This window comes from Sorex araneus, chromosome 1 (assembly GCF_027595985.1).
Source record: "Sorex araneus isolate mSorAra2 chromosome 1, mSorAra2.pri, whole genome shotgun sequence".
In the NCBI taxonomy this organism is placed as follows: domain Eukaryota; kingdom Metazoa; phylum Chordata; class Mammalia; order Eulipotyphla; family Soricidae; genus Sorex; species Sorex araneus.
In genome coordinates this window covers 396,579,306-396,598,301 of record NC_073302.1, presented here as the reverse complement: position 1 = coordinate 396,598,301, position 18,996 = coordinate 396,579,306, and the positions used below count along the sequence as shown (strand labels likewise).

The 18,996-nt window shown below is 34.4% G+C and overlaps 1 protein-coding gene across 1 annotated transcript in view; it reads right to left on the bottom strand.

Moving 5' to 3' along the window:
* SEMA3E (semaphorin 3E) overlaps positions 1-18,996 on the bottom strand; it is a 241,595-nt gene that overhangs the window by 18,341 nt on the left and 204,258 nt on the right. Inside the window, exons 12-16 of the mRNA XM_004602144.2 lie at positions 18,580-18,671; positions 13,933-13,974; positions 12,158-12,324; positions 4,466-4,533; positions 2,677-2,816 (exon numbers count right to left, since the gene is read on the bottom strand). Of these exons, the coding sequence (XP_004602201.1) occupies positions 2,677-2,816; positions 4,466-4,533; positions 12,158-12,324; positions 13,933-13,974; positions 18,580-18,671 (509 nt within the window). The remainder of the gene's footprint in view (positions 1-2,676; positions 2,817-4,465; positions 4,534-12,157; positions 12,325-13,932; positions 13,975-18,579; positions 18,672-18,996) is intronic.

The window sequence follows — 18,996 nt, the reverse complement described above, 5'->3', positions numbered from 1 at the left end:
GTGCAAAGACAGGAGTAACCCCTGAGCATCACTGGGTGTGACCCAGAAAGCAAAAAAAAAAAAAAAGAAATCAAAAATTATTTATGATATAACTTTTAGTGCAGAGAGGAAATAAAAAATTTCAAATAACCACAAATTGGCCAGGAAAATTTTACTATAGTTGAAAAATGGGACTAAAATTTGGGTGAAAGAAAAGTGGATTAAACTATCACATCAGAAACTTAAAATTGAACAGAGATGGACACAACATGTCAACATTATCTGGCAAATTTTTTTAAGTGTGATAGATTATGAAAAATTCCAAATTTAAAACAGAAAATATGTGAATGAAGAAAAATATTCATGAAAAAATTATTTCTCTGTCTTCTGAAGCCACTCAACTGGAGAAACCATACATTATTCCCCAGTGTTCTCTTGCCAAGTAAGTCATGACAGATTTAAAAGTTAATTCTTATATTTGCAAACCGTAATATATTTTTCATAATTCAAGAATTAGTGCAATTTACTAAAACATTTTAACACATTTATCCTTATGATGGCATAAAATTTCAGGACTTTTTCTTTTCTTATTGCATTAATAATAACTTTAAATAAATATTTGAATGTTGTTAAGATGACATTGTTTCCTCTCCAAAGCTATCCCAGGACTCTGCAATTTACAAATTTATTTATCTTCCAGAATTAACTATGTAATTTGGACCAAAAACATGTTGGAATTTTGGTTTCACAATTGGCTGTTTTGTATAACATTTTTTTTCACAATAAAATCTAAAAATCTCTAAATTTTAAAAATCAGCAAGTTTTGGTTCCCAGTAACAAATGTTTGATGTCCAAGGCCAAAATAAAAAGAAGACTATATGGATTCACTATATAAAATCTTCCATTGTTTCTCTCCAATCCCTAAAGTAGGTCTCTTTAGTTGCTTACCTTATTCAACATGCAATCTTCTCTTTAGTAAGGACCACTTGAAAAGCATCTTTCAAGAACTTTCCCCCTTTGAAAGAGCACAATTTCTTCTATTTTTTTATTCTATTTTTGTGACAATTGAGTTTGAAGCCCATATCAACATCATCAATGCTTTATGTGCCTACCTGAAATGTGTCATGTCCTTTGCCCCTGTGTACAAGCCTAAACTTCATGCAGTCTGTAGTTAATTTATCTGATAAGAATTTAAAGATTATTTTAGATGTTGCTTTAAATGAAGTATATAATTTTATTCATAAAAATATGCACTTTTAATTTTTTATGATTATAAAAATAAAATATCTACTAAAAGTGCTCTAAAGAACAAAAATATTGCAGCTATTCTCCTTTGTTTATAGTGAACAACTGAATTGAAATCCTATATGTCACAGTTTTAGTAAACAATTGGTATTTTGTAGCTGATTTTAACTTTTGTTTTTAATTTTTTTAATTATTTTTTAAAAATTTATTTAACAAGATTGTTCACAATATTTGATTTCATTTAATATTCAAACACCAATCCCACCACCATTACACCTTCTCACCACCATATTTGGGATGTTTCATCCCAAACCCCAAGCCTTGTCCCAAAACACAACCAAGATAATATATTTTGTATGGTTTGTTATGAAAAACTGCTGAAAATGCTACAGAAAAGTATCCATAGAGGGTATAGTGTGAGAATTGCTCTATTTTGGCAGGGTCCATTAAGATCTTCTTTAGCATATCACACACATGTTGTTCAAGGTTGAGTGATGTCAACTTCCATGTATATATATATATGAAAATGTATATATGCACGTACATATGTGTGTACATATATATGTATATATTTCCCTCTACTATTGGTTGCCTACTATTTGAAGCCCATCAAATGTGGTATTTTACCCTTGAAAAATGGTTAGAGAGTGTCTTCTGATATATTGTTGTTCAGGAATAAGTTCATTTGTGTGTGAGGCTTGGCTCGAGCATGTGGGAGGTGGCCTTGAGCATGGTGGCAGTTGGGTAGTGAATTTTTTTCGGTTGCTGGGGCTGTGTCCCTTGGGACTGGGAGGGCTCTCACCACCCCCCTTTGGGGCATCAGAAGTGAAACGGTCTGGCATGGAGTCCCGTGGGATGGATATGGCAGGTGATTTTAACTTTTCTAAAATGATAATATCCATCTGCCTAATATACATGAGCAAATTTTGTCCATGTCTGCTATTTTTTCATAGCTCAGGGTGAGATAATTTAAGATAATCATTGCGATAGCACAATACTAAATCATAAAACTCAATCCAGAATGATTCAAAAGACTTGAGCACACACACATTTTGCCTTATGAAGGACCAGATTTAGTCCCAAGACTTTCACTAGGAAATAATTCCTGAGTAGCAAGCCAAGAGAAGCTCATGAGTACTGCCTGATGTGGCCTCCAAAGTAGAGCAGCACAAAATAAAATCATAGTTATTTAGCTACCTTTTGGAAAAATCCAATTTCCAAAATCCATATTATTTATATGCATATATTATAATGTATATGCTCATATATACACAAAAATATAGATGTAAGAAACTACAAGTTTATGTATTTAAATTTCTATGTGCAAATAACCAATACCACAAATAAGACATACTTAGTAAAACAGTTTCATTCTGAAGTACACAAAACAATCATCTATTTACATGTTACATACTATATGCAAGATATCATGGTATCAATGCCAACAATTACCTCCTCTTTTCTTGTGTCACGTCCTTTCTGAACAAACCAGATGACTTTTGCTTGTAAAGATCGTGGAGTACATTCCAGCAAAGTACTGTTGTTCTCTATGCCATAGGCCAGTCTCTCTTCTGTCTTATCCAAAGCATCCCCTGCAATATGAATGTAAACATCAGTTTTAAGACTTTGATTTTAGTGGTAAATAAATTTAAAACATTAACTCTCTACAACACAGTGAACACCATTTAGTCTTTATTGTTTAGTTTTAGGTGAGGCCACTTAAAAAAAGTTACTTAGAGTCATATACCACAACGTAAGCATTGAAAAATTACAGCATGCTAAGGGGCTGTAAGAATTTACTGGGTAGTTTGATTCCAAAGATTGGGGCTACTGAGAAAACCAGAAGGTACATCAATGTTAGATATATGTGATATTAATGACAATATCCATGGTTAAATCAGACACGGGAAGGGAAGCACCAAACATTCAAACAAGGCATTGGACCAATTTCATGTATACAAAGATAAATAGAGTTTAGGTGATGTGCCACACACATGCACATATCTTTACAAGGAATATCACACTTTCAAGATATTGGGCCCACACAGCCCACACGAATAAGAAATTGAATTCAGGAGTTACAAAACTGAGCTTTTAAATTATAGTTTGTATTTTGGTCTAGGATTACTTCCTTTGAACTTGGATTCAACTTAACCTACAGGCAAATATATGTCATTGAATTGAGGAATAAAAGCAAATTAATTTATTGTTTGTTCTCAAATGTTACTAGATCTTAGATATGTATTTTTTTCCCTTTCTCCGTGTCTGAGCCCTTCACAGCTCAAAACTTGCCCATAATTCTTTCCAAAATTAAGATTTTGGTCATAACTAGTCAGAAATCCCAGAGACCAAGTCCTATGCCAAGTGTTCAAGTCTGGGGACTAGCAAAATGATACTGGACCACAATTCTAGATCTAAACATAAGCAGCACTGAGTTCCCAATCCTGGTGTCACTACCCAGAGTTACACTTCTTGATGAAATCGTGGCACTAGCCACCATCTATACATCAATACCATCATGATGTGAAGGCTAGGGTAGTGTTTTACTTTTTAATTTGAACCTTTTGATTTTCCTAAAACTGAACTTTCTTTTCATTCTTTAACCATCTAACAGGTTTGCTCAAAAATCCACATCAATACCCCTGACCCCAACTTTGGTTTTTCCCACTGCTGTAAAAAGGTCATTTTAAATTTTATTCTGTCCTGTAGTTTAGTAGGTGACTTGACACAAGCTGGATCACTAAAAATAAATACTGTCACTGTCACTGTCACCCTGTTGCTCATCGATTTGTTTAAGCAGGCACTAGTAACGTCTCTCTCTCATTGAGACTCATTGTTACTGTTTTTGGCATATCCAATATGCACGGGTAGCTTGCCAGGCTCTGCCACTTGGGCTCGATACTCTTGGTAGTAAGTTCCTAAAACAATGAGATTTTCCTAGAGATAAGAAATAAGAACCAAAGTCATTGTGATTTCACCCACTGACAGTATATACCAACTCTAGCTCTAGGATTGCCCTCTTGGAGGTTTAAAGCTTGGTAGTGGCATACTTTCCTAATTGCATCTAATGATATGTCAAATCCACACAAGTTTAACTGCATAGAAGAAATAAATACTTTCAGTAAAATTATTATAGTAAATATCAACCACAAAGAAAACAAGGACCCTTTAAAAGAGGTTTGCAATTTATCTTCAGTGTACACTCTACGATACCCAGAGCAATCAATTTTCTATGGATTACCAGCGAACTGCTGTCCAAAGCATTGCTGAGCTGCATTTCCATGCCGAACATCTTGTCTGCGGAACCGCCTGAAAGAAAGTAAATGCGTTTAGGAGATGTTAAGATTTCAATTTTCCAGGCTTTAAAATATTGCCAACTGCATTAGAGATTCAAGTGGTTCTCTGCTACTGAAAAAATTGATCAGTCATACAGAACAAGTATAAAATTAAAGTTCCATAGCTTTTCAGACTTTTCATTCAATATCCTTAATAGATAAGATCAAGATCAACTATTCTTTTACTGTTCACATAAGTTTTTACTCTAAATCCTGCATCTATAATTTAAAAAAATTATTTAACATTATGCTAAAAATGGACTTTAACAAGATACCTTGTGGTTTGAAATGAAAGTCAGAGTGAGAAGACTTGTGCACAGAAAAGACAATAAGATTTGAGTAGATAATCTAACAAAACTCTAATATAATATACCATAAAATACATGTCTAAAATATATATGAATCCAAATATTTTGGACATAAATAATCATCTATTAGACCAACTACAATTTTTAATACAAATAATATTAATAATATATTCAACTGATTATTTTATTCCAATATACATTTACAAATGATAGGACTTTATCCAAGGTGATAATGTTTCATACAGATTTAATATGATATCTTACAGATAGAAGCACATAGGAAATATTATTTCTTTCTGAATATACCTATTATAATTAGAATCGCTTCAAGTATATGTTTTTATTTTATATGTCATTTAGATATTAAATAAGAAAGGCAATGCCATTCATATATGGAAAAATTCCAGAACATATGTTATATTTTAAATTTATATTTATCTCTCTGAAGTATTAAACAATGGAATATTATCATTATCAGTACTGGAATTTTACAATCATGATATGCATTTAAATTTGACTAGAGATATAACAGGGATATTATACAAAGGCAGAAATTACCACTTTCTTATCTAAGACATGATATTTTTCAGAACTGGGTTAAAAACAGAGGCCACAGCTGAAGGAAAGATTTCAAAAATGACAGTAAGATGTTTTAACCATATGTAAAAATAAAATTTGGATTACGAAATCAGATTTAAATCACAAGACAATAACTCTCAACATTTTCCATGATTTCTCTCATATATATGTATATATACCTATATGTGTGTATGTATGTGTGTGTATACTTGTGGAGGCATACCTAGAAATGCTCAAGGCTTACTCTTGCCTCTGTGCTGTGGTTTCATTCCTGGCAGTGCTCTAGGAACCATAGGTGGTGCCATACTGATCTGTGTTTTTCACATGTTAGGCAGTGCCTTACCAGTTGTGTCTTTTTCTGGCCTCTCAAATATATTTTTTTACCCTAAATTATGTTTGTCATTGTAAAATAAACATTTCTGGTATCTAAAGTCTTTTCTAGTCTCCTTTTTTGTCATTCTATGCTGGCTTGATTGGTTCTGAACCATGAACATGAAACATTATTTTAAGAGATGAAGTACTCTCTTCTATATGAGCTTAAATAATTAATAATTCAAGATTAATTAATTATTAAGTATTCTTGCACTGGACATAGGACAGCTGAACATTTTCAGACAATTTTTATGATTAAATGTATGTATGAAAACATGATTAAAAATAAGATTGCTGATTAGAAAATTGTACTTAAAGACTTGAGATTTTACAAAGTTAAATTAAAACTGCCACATGGATCATTTCAACATCAATAAATAGAGAGGACTTGAGATCAAAGTAGCACACAAAAAAAGAAAGATTTATGCTTCTAAGATTATCTTATATTACCATGTATAAAAATGATAGTACTCTAGATGAAAAAAAAACTTGTGGTTAATTTTTCACTTCATTGAGTATTGCTTTAAAATAGAGACTACAAAATTGACTGAGCAATAGTAAATAATGCAACAGGCAAATCAATGAAATAGAAAGCAGCTTACAATTTGTACAAATGATATCATTTATAATACAGGTGATATAAGAATTATGTAAAATGTAATTCTATATAAACAATTAAAATATTAAACATGAAAACAATTTAAGTAATTATAAATATGACGTAAGAGAAATATAGCATATCCTTCTGCAAAATTTCAGTAGTTCAGTTAATTTTATACTGAATTTTATACTGAATGTAATACTCCTTGCCTTTTTACTCCAGTATTTAGGAATGTATTAGAAATGTAAAAACTGCTAAGCAACTTGTATTGTATTCTCAAAGTCACATATTTTTGTGTTATAACTTGTGTTTTAGAATCTGCTAAAGAGAACAGGAAACAGACAAAATGTAAGAGCAGAGGGAGGGAAAAATTCCTAGCTCTACAAATGATGGTGTATTTTGGAAGACTATTATAAACAAGTGGGTTGGAAGGTGAATTAATGTTTTTCTGCAGTTGACTCATTTTCACTCTGTGAACAGAGACGTATTTATTTTAATGAGCAGTTTTCAATTTCTGCTTCTAGTCAGGTCTAAAGCAAAAAATGATCTGCTATACAAGCAAACTATTTCCCTTCATGTTCTGGAACTTATCCAAAAAGTTCTCCTCCTGGGGTGAGTGATGGTTCAAAGAATCTGACACCACTGAAAGATCTCGATTACATGTCACTAAACTTAACTAATTCATTTTTGAGCATAGCTCCTGGCTCCAGCATTTTACTCTTTCCTGTCTATAATCTTGCCTGCTCATTTAACTTTTCTAAACTCTTTTGGTTATCCCTTTAAAATACATCACTAAGCTTGTGGTTATATAATCTTATAAGAGGCATCCTATGCCAAAAATAACTTCTCATAGACACCACTGAGTTAAAATTCACCATCATTATTACATGACTAATACAAACCCTGCTATTCACTGCAGTTGATGCAAAACCCATAAACATTTTGTTGTTGCTAATAACAATAAAATTATTGATTTTTTTGGTAAAATTATATTTCTCATAACCTGCCACTTAAAAAGTGTTAAATCCTGGAACAGCAGACTTTTCCTTGAATATTCTATGCTTTTCACTGGAATCTCCAGAGAGAGAGAGAGAGAGAGAGAGAGAGAGAGAACAAGGTTCAAGGTTTGTTAAGGAGTTTGCTTTGCATACAGCTGGTCAGGTTAGATTCCCAGTATCACATATGGTCCCCTAAAACTCTTTTCAGTACACAGACAAAAGAAGTAAGTCCTGAGCACCACCAGATGTGGCCCAACCTACTTCCCAAATTAAGTTTAAGTTATTTTGAAAAATGCATAATTCAGTATATGCATTGTACTTTGCCTAATACGTTATGCACAGTCAGTGCTTTGTAATGAGCTTCTATCATCCTTAATTACAATTCCACTCTCTAGGTTCTTCTTGTCTCTACAATAGTGTCTCTAAGCCTTTCGTCGATTGTTTCTGACCTTGTTTCTGTCCTAAGGGTGGCTCTTAGACTTGTCCTGTGACATCCTCCACAACACACATACAGTTTATGCATTTCTTTTTACCTCCTGTTTCCTTGTAATATCCAGGGTCCCCAGTGGGGAGCCATATGACCTGTTTAGGAAATGCTGCTGTATACCAGAGGCTGATTTTATCTATATGCCTATATAATTTTTTCTATGGCTTAATGATGAATAAACTATCATTACATTTTAAAATAATAATCTGTCTCTGTTCTTAATAATTTTTAAAGTATTAATATACATTTGTATACAAATTAATTTGCTAGAATTTTAAAACATTTTTATTGAGGTACCATGATTTCTTTTCTTTTTTTTTTGCTTTTTGGGTCACATCCAGCGATGCTCAGGGGTTACTCCTGGCGGTGCTTGGGGGATCATATGGGATGCTGGGGATCGAACCCGGGTTGACCGTGCGCAAGGCAAACGCCCTACCCGCTATGCTATCACTCCGGCCCCGATGTACCATGGTTTCTAATACTGTTAATTATAGTTTCGATGCATACATCATTCTAGCACTACACCCACCACAAGAATGCCCACTTCCCTCTATTGGTATCCTAAAGGCGCTACCAGTTACCCTTCCTCCCATAAATGCACAATTCTATGGACAAAATCTTCAGTTTTGAAGACATAAGTCATTTTTGGATTCCTTAGTATATGTTCCTTTGTATTACACATATGAGTTTTTAAAAAATATATTATTGAGGTGGTGACAAGTCCACCAGAGTATAAATACAAAAGTACTTAAGAACAAATAGAGATGAATAAAGCTCAGCTCCTAAAATTCTGTTAGTTAAATGAAACTTGAAAAACTTAAAATAAAAATCCTGCATCTTTTGTTTCATAGGTACATTAAACCAATAGCATGATACTATGAATAATTCTAAGCTGATACATTTAAAAATTTACATGAAATAGATAAATCTTACAGATACACAATTTAGTAAGAGTGCGAACAGAAACAAGAGAATTAAGAAAAAATTAAGGATGGGGAGGGTGGGAGGGACGCCGGGTTTACGGGTGGTGGAGAATGGGCACTGGTGAAGGGATGGGTTCCCGAACTTTGTATGAGGGAAGTATAAGCACAAAAGTGTATAAATCTGCAACTGTACCCTCTCGGTGATTCTCTAATTAAAAATAAATAAATTATAAAAAAAATAAAAATAAAAATAAAAATAAAATAAAATTTGTTCTTAAACATAAAAAAAAATATTTTTTCTTTTTCCTGTGCTGCACAAGAAAGCCTTTATATAGTGACTAACATATTCAATATTGCACATGCTTATTTATGTGACTGGCACTATGTTGAACACATTGTTATCTAATTTTACAACCATTCAATAAATTTTATTGGTTTTAAAAAAAATTAAGGAAAAATATGAATGGGCATTTTATCATTAAGACAGAATATTGGCTTTATGTTAGAAAATATCTAGATCGAATCCTCATCATCACCTATGATTGCCAGCGTTCCTTCAAGAACGATCCCTGAGTACTGAGTCAGAAGTAAGCCCTTAAAACCGACAGGTGTAGCCCCCGCAAACTATAGCTATCTAGCTAGCTAGATAATGCTTAAGTATCTGCATTGATAAAACATAATAGTAAGAAGGTAGGAATTTTTTACACTTATAGCAATTTTCTTGTTTCCTTCCAATAAATGTTTTAAAAGACGTTTTGTTCTTGATATAGCTGGAACTGAAGCGGGGTGCGCCCGTTCACCATAAATCTCCGCCCATAGAACAGGCAGCCAATCAGAACGTAGAATGGGATGGCTGGGGGTGGGATGTGGCAACAGGTAAAGGAAGACCCCAGTCCCAGCCAGCTAGCTCTCTCTCGCTCTCCGGCTCTTCTCTGCGCATATGCCCTCTGGACTCTCCTCTTCCTGCGTACAGTAAGGGAGTGCAAGCAGAAACGGGCTCAGTATAGGCGGGTCACTCAAGGCCAGACCCGGGCAGGTACAGGCATGGCTCAGATGGCCAAGATAGCTCAAGTACACCAGGGCGAGGACCCAGGTAGCGACAATATATTAAGCACAGGACTTTCACCTACGTGCAGGTGACCATGGCTGGAGAGTAGGAGCACTGGGACCAGATGACAGACACTACGGAGAGGCCCAGCGATGGTAGGGGAGAGAGGGATCTTGCCCGTTAGGACGACTGCGGCCAGAGATGCAGGGAAACGCACAGGAATAGAGAACCTCGCAGGGACAGGACCAGGCCATTGTTCTCTGGAGAGGAATAGACAGCGTGCGACAGGACAGGGAAGAGGTTCACGGGATCAGGCAGCATCAGCGACAGGACGTGGTCATCGTTCCTGGGTAAAGGAGAGGCCTGGACATCTGGGGAGGAACCTTTTCTGTACAATAAACTAACTTTTAATCTTTCCAGTTTTGTACGCAGATATTTCATACAGTTCTCAAGAACCCACCAACTGAGGCAAGTCCACTTTCACAACACTACTAGTTAATTGTAATCTTCCTTTAAATAATCATTAAAATGTAAATGTGGCTTTCAAATGAACTGTTTTTAATTAGCAGCCATATTTTTCTTAAAATAAAATCTTATATAAAAAAACTTAAAATTTTCTGAAATAAAATTTTCAAAAGACTTAAATGTTACTTAGAGGGAAAGTGTAAAAATAATTGAAACAAATACACTTGCTTTTCTGTTAGAAACTAAACATAGCTATATGTTTACTCCCACTTGTATTCTGTGGTTAGTTGTTGTTTTGTTTTACTTTTTTTCTTTTTTTTTGGTGCTTCCTTCCCAGTTCTTTTTATAATTTTTAATTTAATTTTTAAATTTTATAAGTTAGTTCACAATATTTGATTATATTTAATATTCAAACACAAATCCCACCATCATTACACCTTCCCACCACCTGATTCGCGATGTTTCCATCCCAAGCCCCAATCCTTGTCCCGAAAGAATATATTTTGTATTGTATATTATAAAGAACCGATGAACATGCTTACAAAAAAGTGTTCATATAGGAAACAGTGTGAAGATTGTTCTATTTTGGTAGGAGCCATTAAGACATTTTATAGGATATCACTAACATGTTGTTAAAGTTTGGATGATGTGAGCTTTGGCATATATATCTGAAAATATGTATATTTGCATATAAATATATTTCCCTCTATAATTTGTTGCCTACTATCTGAACCCCATCAAATAGGGTGTGTTTGTTTTTCTTTTTAGACTACACATAAGAGGTACTTGAGAGATACACCTGGTGGCATCTTGATTGCAGGGCCGGGGGGGGGGGGGGAGGAAGGAGGTTCCACTTCTTGACTGTTTTGGGATACCATATAATGCCAAGGATGGAACCTGAATTCCTGAAAGCAAAGCACTTGTTGAGCCTATTCAGTATCATCTGACCCCTATGTTTCTGCTATAAGTTGGTTATGGTCACTTTATTAAGAGAAATAAAGCAATTTCCCATTGTATAAACTAAGAATACTTTCTTTCATGGTTTTGACCGAGAATGAATAATTTCACAATGTTTAAGTAAAGAAATATCCTTATTCTTCAAAATACTTTCTGTACCTCATGACCTCCTCTACAGTGAATCCTGGGATTTAACTTCTCAAATAAGTGACAATGACCTCGCTGGCTTACAGACATTAGAACTGGGAGGTCTTAAGTACCCTTCACTTGTGTTGAATTAAATCACACATTTCATTAATTATACAGGTCATGCATTTGCTTAGGAGTTAAAATATTCACTTTCAAAATGAAATAAATGAAGACCAGCTGGCCAAGAGGACATGGGGTAAATGCAGGATGTATTTTAGAATTTATTTATTTATTTTCCTTTTAAGTCTTTGAATCCCTCATGTGTGGTGGCATGCCATTTCCCCACTTTAAGTTTATCTAGACTGGTTTTATATCTTGCAGCAAGATTCAGGGGGCATAAGCTGATGCAAAACTGGATGGAGAAATTAAAACCCAGCAGCATGTTCTACTTCAGTGTTCATACATTTATGCAAGTAACTCTAAGGGGAAAATTCAAGGCTTAACAGCTTATCTTATAAACTGCGTATGACTATGATGTTTATTTAAATCAGAGTAATCTTTTTCAAAGTTTGTGTTGTGGCCCAAATGGACTGCGATGATTTATTTAAATACAGATAATGTGGCTATTTTCATAGAATGGGTGCACAATAAAATAGAACAAGATAAGAGGGGAAAAAGGAGCGTTTGCATTTTCCTTAACAATGGCCATCTCCCATAAAGGACTGTCTCACCTTTTTGCATGGGTGCCTGTTGGGTAATATCGAGAACAGGAGATGCCGTCCCAGGCGCAGTAAGGATCTCTAGCCAGGCAGCAATCGGCACAAGCACTTCCATACATGTCACACTGATGGAACCTGACTTGAGCCACAGCAGAAGCCGAGCCAATGTACAGTTGTTGCTAAACAAATGAAAGAAGAAATGGGTCACTAGCAAAAACTGACAGAAGACTTAGTGCATATGTACTATCGCTTCTGTGAATAGTCTCATAAATTATTGCAGCTGCTAAGAACAGATTAAGAAATATTGATGCTTGTTTCCTTAAGATTTGAAATACTTTATAGACTGAGGTAGAAGCAACAAATATATTAGAATAAGTTTAATAAAAACTTAAGAAATGGCTCTTTTTTATTATTATTAGCAAAGCAGAAAGACTTGCTATATTTATTGCTATAAAGCAGAAAATACCTAGCATTCCACGTCATTTTTAAAGATCTGTAGAAGGGTTTGGGGAAGCTCTTTGATGGCAGAGTGATTGCACTGCATGTATGAGGTCTTTGAATGATGATTAGACACATAGACACATCCATTATGAGGATACACAAGTAAATGGTTTTTACGCATTGATATATAATATTTTGAAGTGAATACACACAAATACACACATAGATATATATGTGTGTATATATATGCATGCATATATATAGTGTAGCACTATAACACTCTCATAGCACTGTATCCCGTTCATTGATTTGTTCGAGTGGGCACCAGTAACATCTCCATTGTGAGACTTGTTGTTACTGTTTTTGGCATATCAAATACGCCACGGGGAGCTCATTTGCTGTGTACTCGGCCGAACTGGGTTCGATTCCTAGCATCCCATATGGTCCCCCAAGCACCGCCAGGAGTAATTCCTGAGTGCATGAGCCAGGAGTAACCTTTGTGCATCACACACCAAAATGAAATTTAATAAAAAACTAAATAAAGAAAGAAAAATTATAAATTCATTTTAATAAATATTCAAATACAATTAGATTATAGCTTTATAAAGAGAATCCTCTCTAATGGTGTGGCATATAACCATGGACAATTTATGTAGCTTACCATTTTCTCCAGAAAGTAATTTTTATATGAATTTATATATTACTTGTGTTTTACAAGATGAAAAGCCTTTTGGTAAAGTAAAATCAAAGCCTGATTTTTACTGCATATTTTTTTAGAATCAATATTATTACCATTACTTTTATTTCAAAAATTAGTGAAAATAGTAATAGGGAATAATGTCCTTTCACTGTAGTACTGTAGCACTGTTGTTGCACTGTCATCCCATTGTTCATCTATTGCTTGAACGGGCACCAGTAACATCTCCATTGTGAGACTTATTGTTACTGTTTTTGGCATATCGAATATGCCACGGGGAGCTTGCCAGGCTCTGCCGTGCAGAAGAGATACTCTCAGTAGCTTTTCAGGTCTCCAAGAGGGATGGAGGAATTGAACCCGGGTCAGCCATTGCAAGCCAAACACCCTACCGTGTTGTTCTATAATTATAATAATTATATTTATAATTTATAATTATAATTATAATGTCCTATCATAACTATAAAAGAAAATCTACTCTCACTATTTTCTAAAAATAGAAACTTGAACTCTATGACTTGTATAAGACTATTTATCAAAGAATAAAAACCACAATTTATTGATAAATAAGCACTTGATTCAATACTTTATGTATTCTTTGATCTTACTCCCATGTGCAACATACATACAAACATACAACACAGAAACTTACTCTCTTTGAAGAAATCTCCATAGAAATAATAGGAACTGGATCCTGAAAAAAGTAAAAATTTCTGATGTGTCTCTTTTTTATAAAAAGGAAATATCCTCATGTGCTTACAAATCACATTATATATGTGATTGGGGCTTAGTAAAGCAATATATAGCTTTTCATTTTGATAAATATTCAAATACAATTAGATTATAACTTTTGATATATAAAGAGAATCCTTTCTAATGTCATGGTATAGAACCATGGACAATCAACATAGCTTACCATTTTCTCCGGAAAGTAATTTTTATATGAATTTAAATATTATTTGTATTTTGCAAGATGAAAAAGCCTTTTGATCAAATAATAAAGGATCCTCCTTATATGAAACTTGAACCATTAAGAGTAAAGAAGTCATTTCTTTGAAGGTTATCATTACTAATTAATCATATGATCTTTAGCCATTTTTCTCCAAGTCAAAACAAAACTCTTTTCTGTTGGTATTACAGTAATCAATCACTATAAATTCAAGATGCTTTGAACAGGTCACATTTATTGTTTTAGAATAACATAAAATGAATAACAATCTTTAGCACAGTTCTGAAAGCCTAAGAGTTATTCTAGGGATAGATTATGGCTAGAGTATCTCTAAGGAGCATCAGAAACTCAGATCAATTCCGCAAGCTTAAAAGCAGTAAATGGGATGAACTCTGTTGATGATTACCTTTTCGATAATTATTATTTAAGTGAAAAATTATTCTATCAATAGTTTTGCTTTTAGAAAATTTTAAACTACAAAACCTTTTGTGCATGCATGGATGCATATAATTATTTATTCAGGCCAAACATTTTCTTATATTTTCAACTGAATAAACATATATTGAAGTCCTGAGAGACCACTTACATACTGCTTTTCTATTATTGATGTAATACTAGTTCATAAGAGCATAAATCTTTATAAGTTCTAAGTTCAGTGGTACCACATCTGTCCACCACTTAACTGCTAATATATCTCCTTTGTTGCGTATACCCTACCTCCTAAAATGCAGCATATGGTTTCGTGTCACATTAAAAAAATTATATTAGAATGAAATTCTTATTTAATTCAGAGTTAGTAAAAGTTGCCAGGACAAAATGGATTTCAAGTGGGCAAAGTTCATAGGAACCTACAGATACCTTACTCTCTACCCCTTTGATAACCTCAGTTATGTTGTCTAAAGTTTTATTTTTACTGGATAGTATATATTTTCTTGCTTTGTTCTTTTAATATATTACATAGAGATAAGATGATCTGATATTTGCTTTTCTCTTTCTGACTTCTTTTACTTAGCATGCTCTTTTCCAGTTTTACTCATGTTTCTAAATCCATATCTTACTATTATCATAGTGCTACAATGAACACAAAGGTATGAAAGATCTTTCAGAATTAATATTTTGTGTTCTTGGGATAGATAGGAATGAAATTGATGGATAATTTGGTGACTTATTTTATTTTTGAGAAATCTCCACAAATGTTTAAAAGAGGTCATAAAAGTCTACTTTCCCACCTTTAGTAAATGAGAGATTCTGTTTCTCCATGTGCTCAGCAGCACTTGTTTCAGGTCTTTAAAATATAATTCATTTCCACTTATGTGAGAGTGACATCTCATTGTATTGTGTGGGGGGGAGGGTGGAGGTGGAATCCCCCAAACAGTTTTCAGGTGGCCTGGAAGCCTTCTTTTGGTGATTCTTGGCCAACTGTGTTGGTGATTCAATGCAAGGACCCTAAATATTATGCACTTTGGGGACATGTAGTTGACAGAACATTAATTTTAAAACTGCAACCACAGAGTTTGCTACGTATGATGCAGAGAAAGAAGCAGGAGAGAAACTATCATTGAAAAGACTTAAATGATGGGGAAATTTCAAAGTACTTGACATATTATCTTTGATATCAAAGAGTTCTAGGATTCATATATAAGCAAAAGTTCCATATAAGTAAAGGGTCCCCATGAAGAAGTACATACAAACTCTAGGAAAAAAATGTTTGAAGATGTATCACTACATAATGGAATATAAACAATTTGTAGATGAGGGATTTGTCATTTACTTGAAATGCAGCCTTGGAAAATTAATGTTTCTATTCTATCTGCCTTTCCCTTGTTAAAGGAATATATTATTTTCGTATATCACTGTATCACTGTCATCCCATTGTTCATCAATTTGCTTGAGTGGGTGACAATAACCTCTCCATTCATTCCTATCGAGTGCTAGTGTAGCCCAATGGCGTATTGGGGGCTCTTTCAGGATCAGGGGAATGAGGACTGTCATTGTTACTGTTTTTGGCATATCACATATGCCACGAGAAGCTTGCCAGGTTCTGCCGTGTGGGCGGGATACTCTTGGTAGCTTGCTGGGCTCTTCAAGAGGGATGGAGGTTTATGGGGTGGCCTCTATTTAGAATATCATTACACTATATAAATATATTAAAATATTGTATATAATAAAATATTATATATAATAAATTATTATATATAATATGCTATCATATATAATAGTGTATTAATTCTCCATTATTTTCAGACTATATTTTTATACATTTGTCTATTCACTAAAATTTATTATTAGCTCCAATATCAATACATGTGCCTACTCAGAACTACAAAAATTTGGATTTGTCTAACTTCTATATTCCAAATTGGATCCAGTAAAGTGATACTACATTTCATGCTAAAAAACAGCATACTTCCCATTGTTAGTACCTATTTGTTTTTTTCATATTTGTGCTTCTTATTGAAAACTTTAATCTTAAAATGTTCTGCAAACATTGTTCTGAAGTACTGTCCAGTGTTCTTAAGCTCTGAAAAGCATCAAATGTACCTTGCAGATAAAGTACATGTGTCTGGAGCTGGAAAGCAGGTACATGGTCCCAAAAGATCCCTAAAGGTCCCTGGTAACTGGAGCGATAGCACAGCAGGGAGGGCGTTTGCCTTGCACACAGCTGACCCAGGTTCAATTCCTCCGTCTGTCTCAAGAGCCTGGCAAGCTACTGAGAGTATTCTGCCCGGATGGCAGAGCCTGGCAAGCTACCCGTGGCGTATTTGATATGCCATAAACAGCAACAACAAGTCTCACAATGGAGACGTTACTGGTGCCCGCTCGAGCAAATTGATGAACAATGGCGTAACAGTGACACTGACAGTCTGGAGCTGGAGAGCAAGTACAGGAGCTTAGGCAGTTTTCTTGCATGCCATTGATCAAAGTCCAATTGCCAGCACCGCATGTAGTTTCTGAGGACTGCTAAGATTCATCTCTAAGCAAGTACGTAGCTAGGAGTAAATCCTGAGCAGAGCTGGGTGTGATGCAAAACCCACTTTCCATCAAAGAAACATAACAATGTTTCAAACATTGTTCAGGTACGAATTATAGTATTTTGAAGATAAGTGTAGTATCATTTAAAGACTATATAAAATTACCTTTAACTAGAAATACTCATAAAATACAGCCATCTAAGGATTAGATAACAAAAATTCTGTGACCTGAGATTCTCAGGAATCTAATTTTATTTTTTCTTAAGAACAATGGTACTTCCTAACTCAGCCTACACATAAAAACCTAAACTTTCATGAATATTGAGACTTTACTCTGTGTATCACTGTCATCCCGTTGCTCATTGATTTGTTTGAGAGGGCACCAGTAATGTCTCTCATTGAGAGACTTATTGTTACTGTTTTTGGCATATCCAATACACATGGGTAGCTTGCCAGGCTCTGCCACGCAGGCTCGATACTCTCGGTAGCTTGCCAGGTTCTCTGAGAGGGGCAGAGGAATCGAACTCAGGTCAGCTGCGTGAAAGGCCCAACCACTGTGCTATGGACAGTGACTCTGTGTATAATTACAATTGGTTTTTTTTTTCTTTTTGGGTCACACCCAGCGATGCTCAGGGGTTACTCCTGGCTTTGCACTCAGGAATTACTCCTGGCGGTGCTTGGGGGACCATATGGGATGCCGGGGATCGAACTTGGGTCGGCCGCGTGCAAGGCAAACGCCCTACCCGATGTGCTATCGCTCCGGCCCCCTACAATTGTTTTGTTTTGTCTGATATTTCCATTTTTATTTTGGCTTACTCTTTTTTAGTAAAGTTCTTTGTATTTTCTGGGGGGGTCAGACCTGGTGATGCACAGGGGTTACTCCTAGCTCATGCATTCAGGAATTATTCCTGGTAGTGCTCGGCGGACCATATGGGATGCTGGGAATAGAAGCCTGGTTGGCCCTGTGCAAAGCAAATGCTGTGCTATAGCTCCAGTCCCTTCTTTGTATTTTTAACATAAGAAAAAGCAGTATATTTTTACACTTCAATATCCAGAATAAGAAATAAATTGTATTTTAATCTGCACTGGTAGTGCAATTGGAAAATATGTGATTTTACAATGACCATTCTGGAATTCATATTAGGTATTTGTTATTTCTTTATAATCATGTTGTCAATAGTAAAATCCTTTTAATGTTTATAAATATATCAACATATCTGAATAATCATCAAAAATAAAATATATGCATTAAAAATTGAAATAATTCCTCATTTCAATTCACTCTAAATTTATTATCTATTCACTGACATATTTTTTGATGTACAATCTTGAAATATTGGAAATATACAAATACTGCCTACAGTTTTTGCTAAAATACCTTGAAAATTTGAAGTTCTTCAAGGATAACTTCTTCCATTGATTCTGTTTCTTGGTTGTAAATTGTGATTACCTTTAGCACAATACCATTATCTGAATAAAAGCAAAATTAGAAGTAAATGAGAAGCTTTGATGCAAAGTTTTTCATACAATGAAAAAACGGGGTTTATGAATTTGAATAAGATTTCAAAAGAAAGTTTATAAAATATTTAAACTTTCAGGCTAAAACAGTACAACGGTTTGTTTATTTATATTTTCACTTACTGAAAATTTAATTTTATTTAGCTAAAAATGTGCTTGGCAGACAAACAAGATCAAATCACATGTAAGTATATTGCAAATATATTGAGATCCAAAAAAACCCTACTAAATATCTTGAAATTTTAACATTTTTAGAATTAATGAAATATAAGAGAGT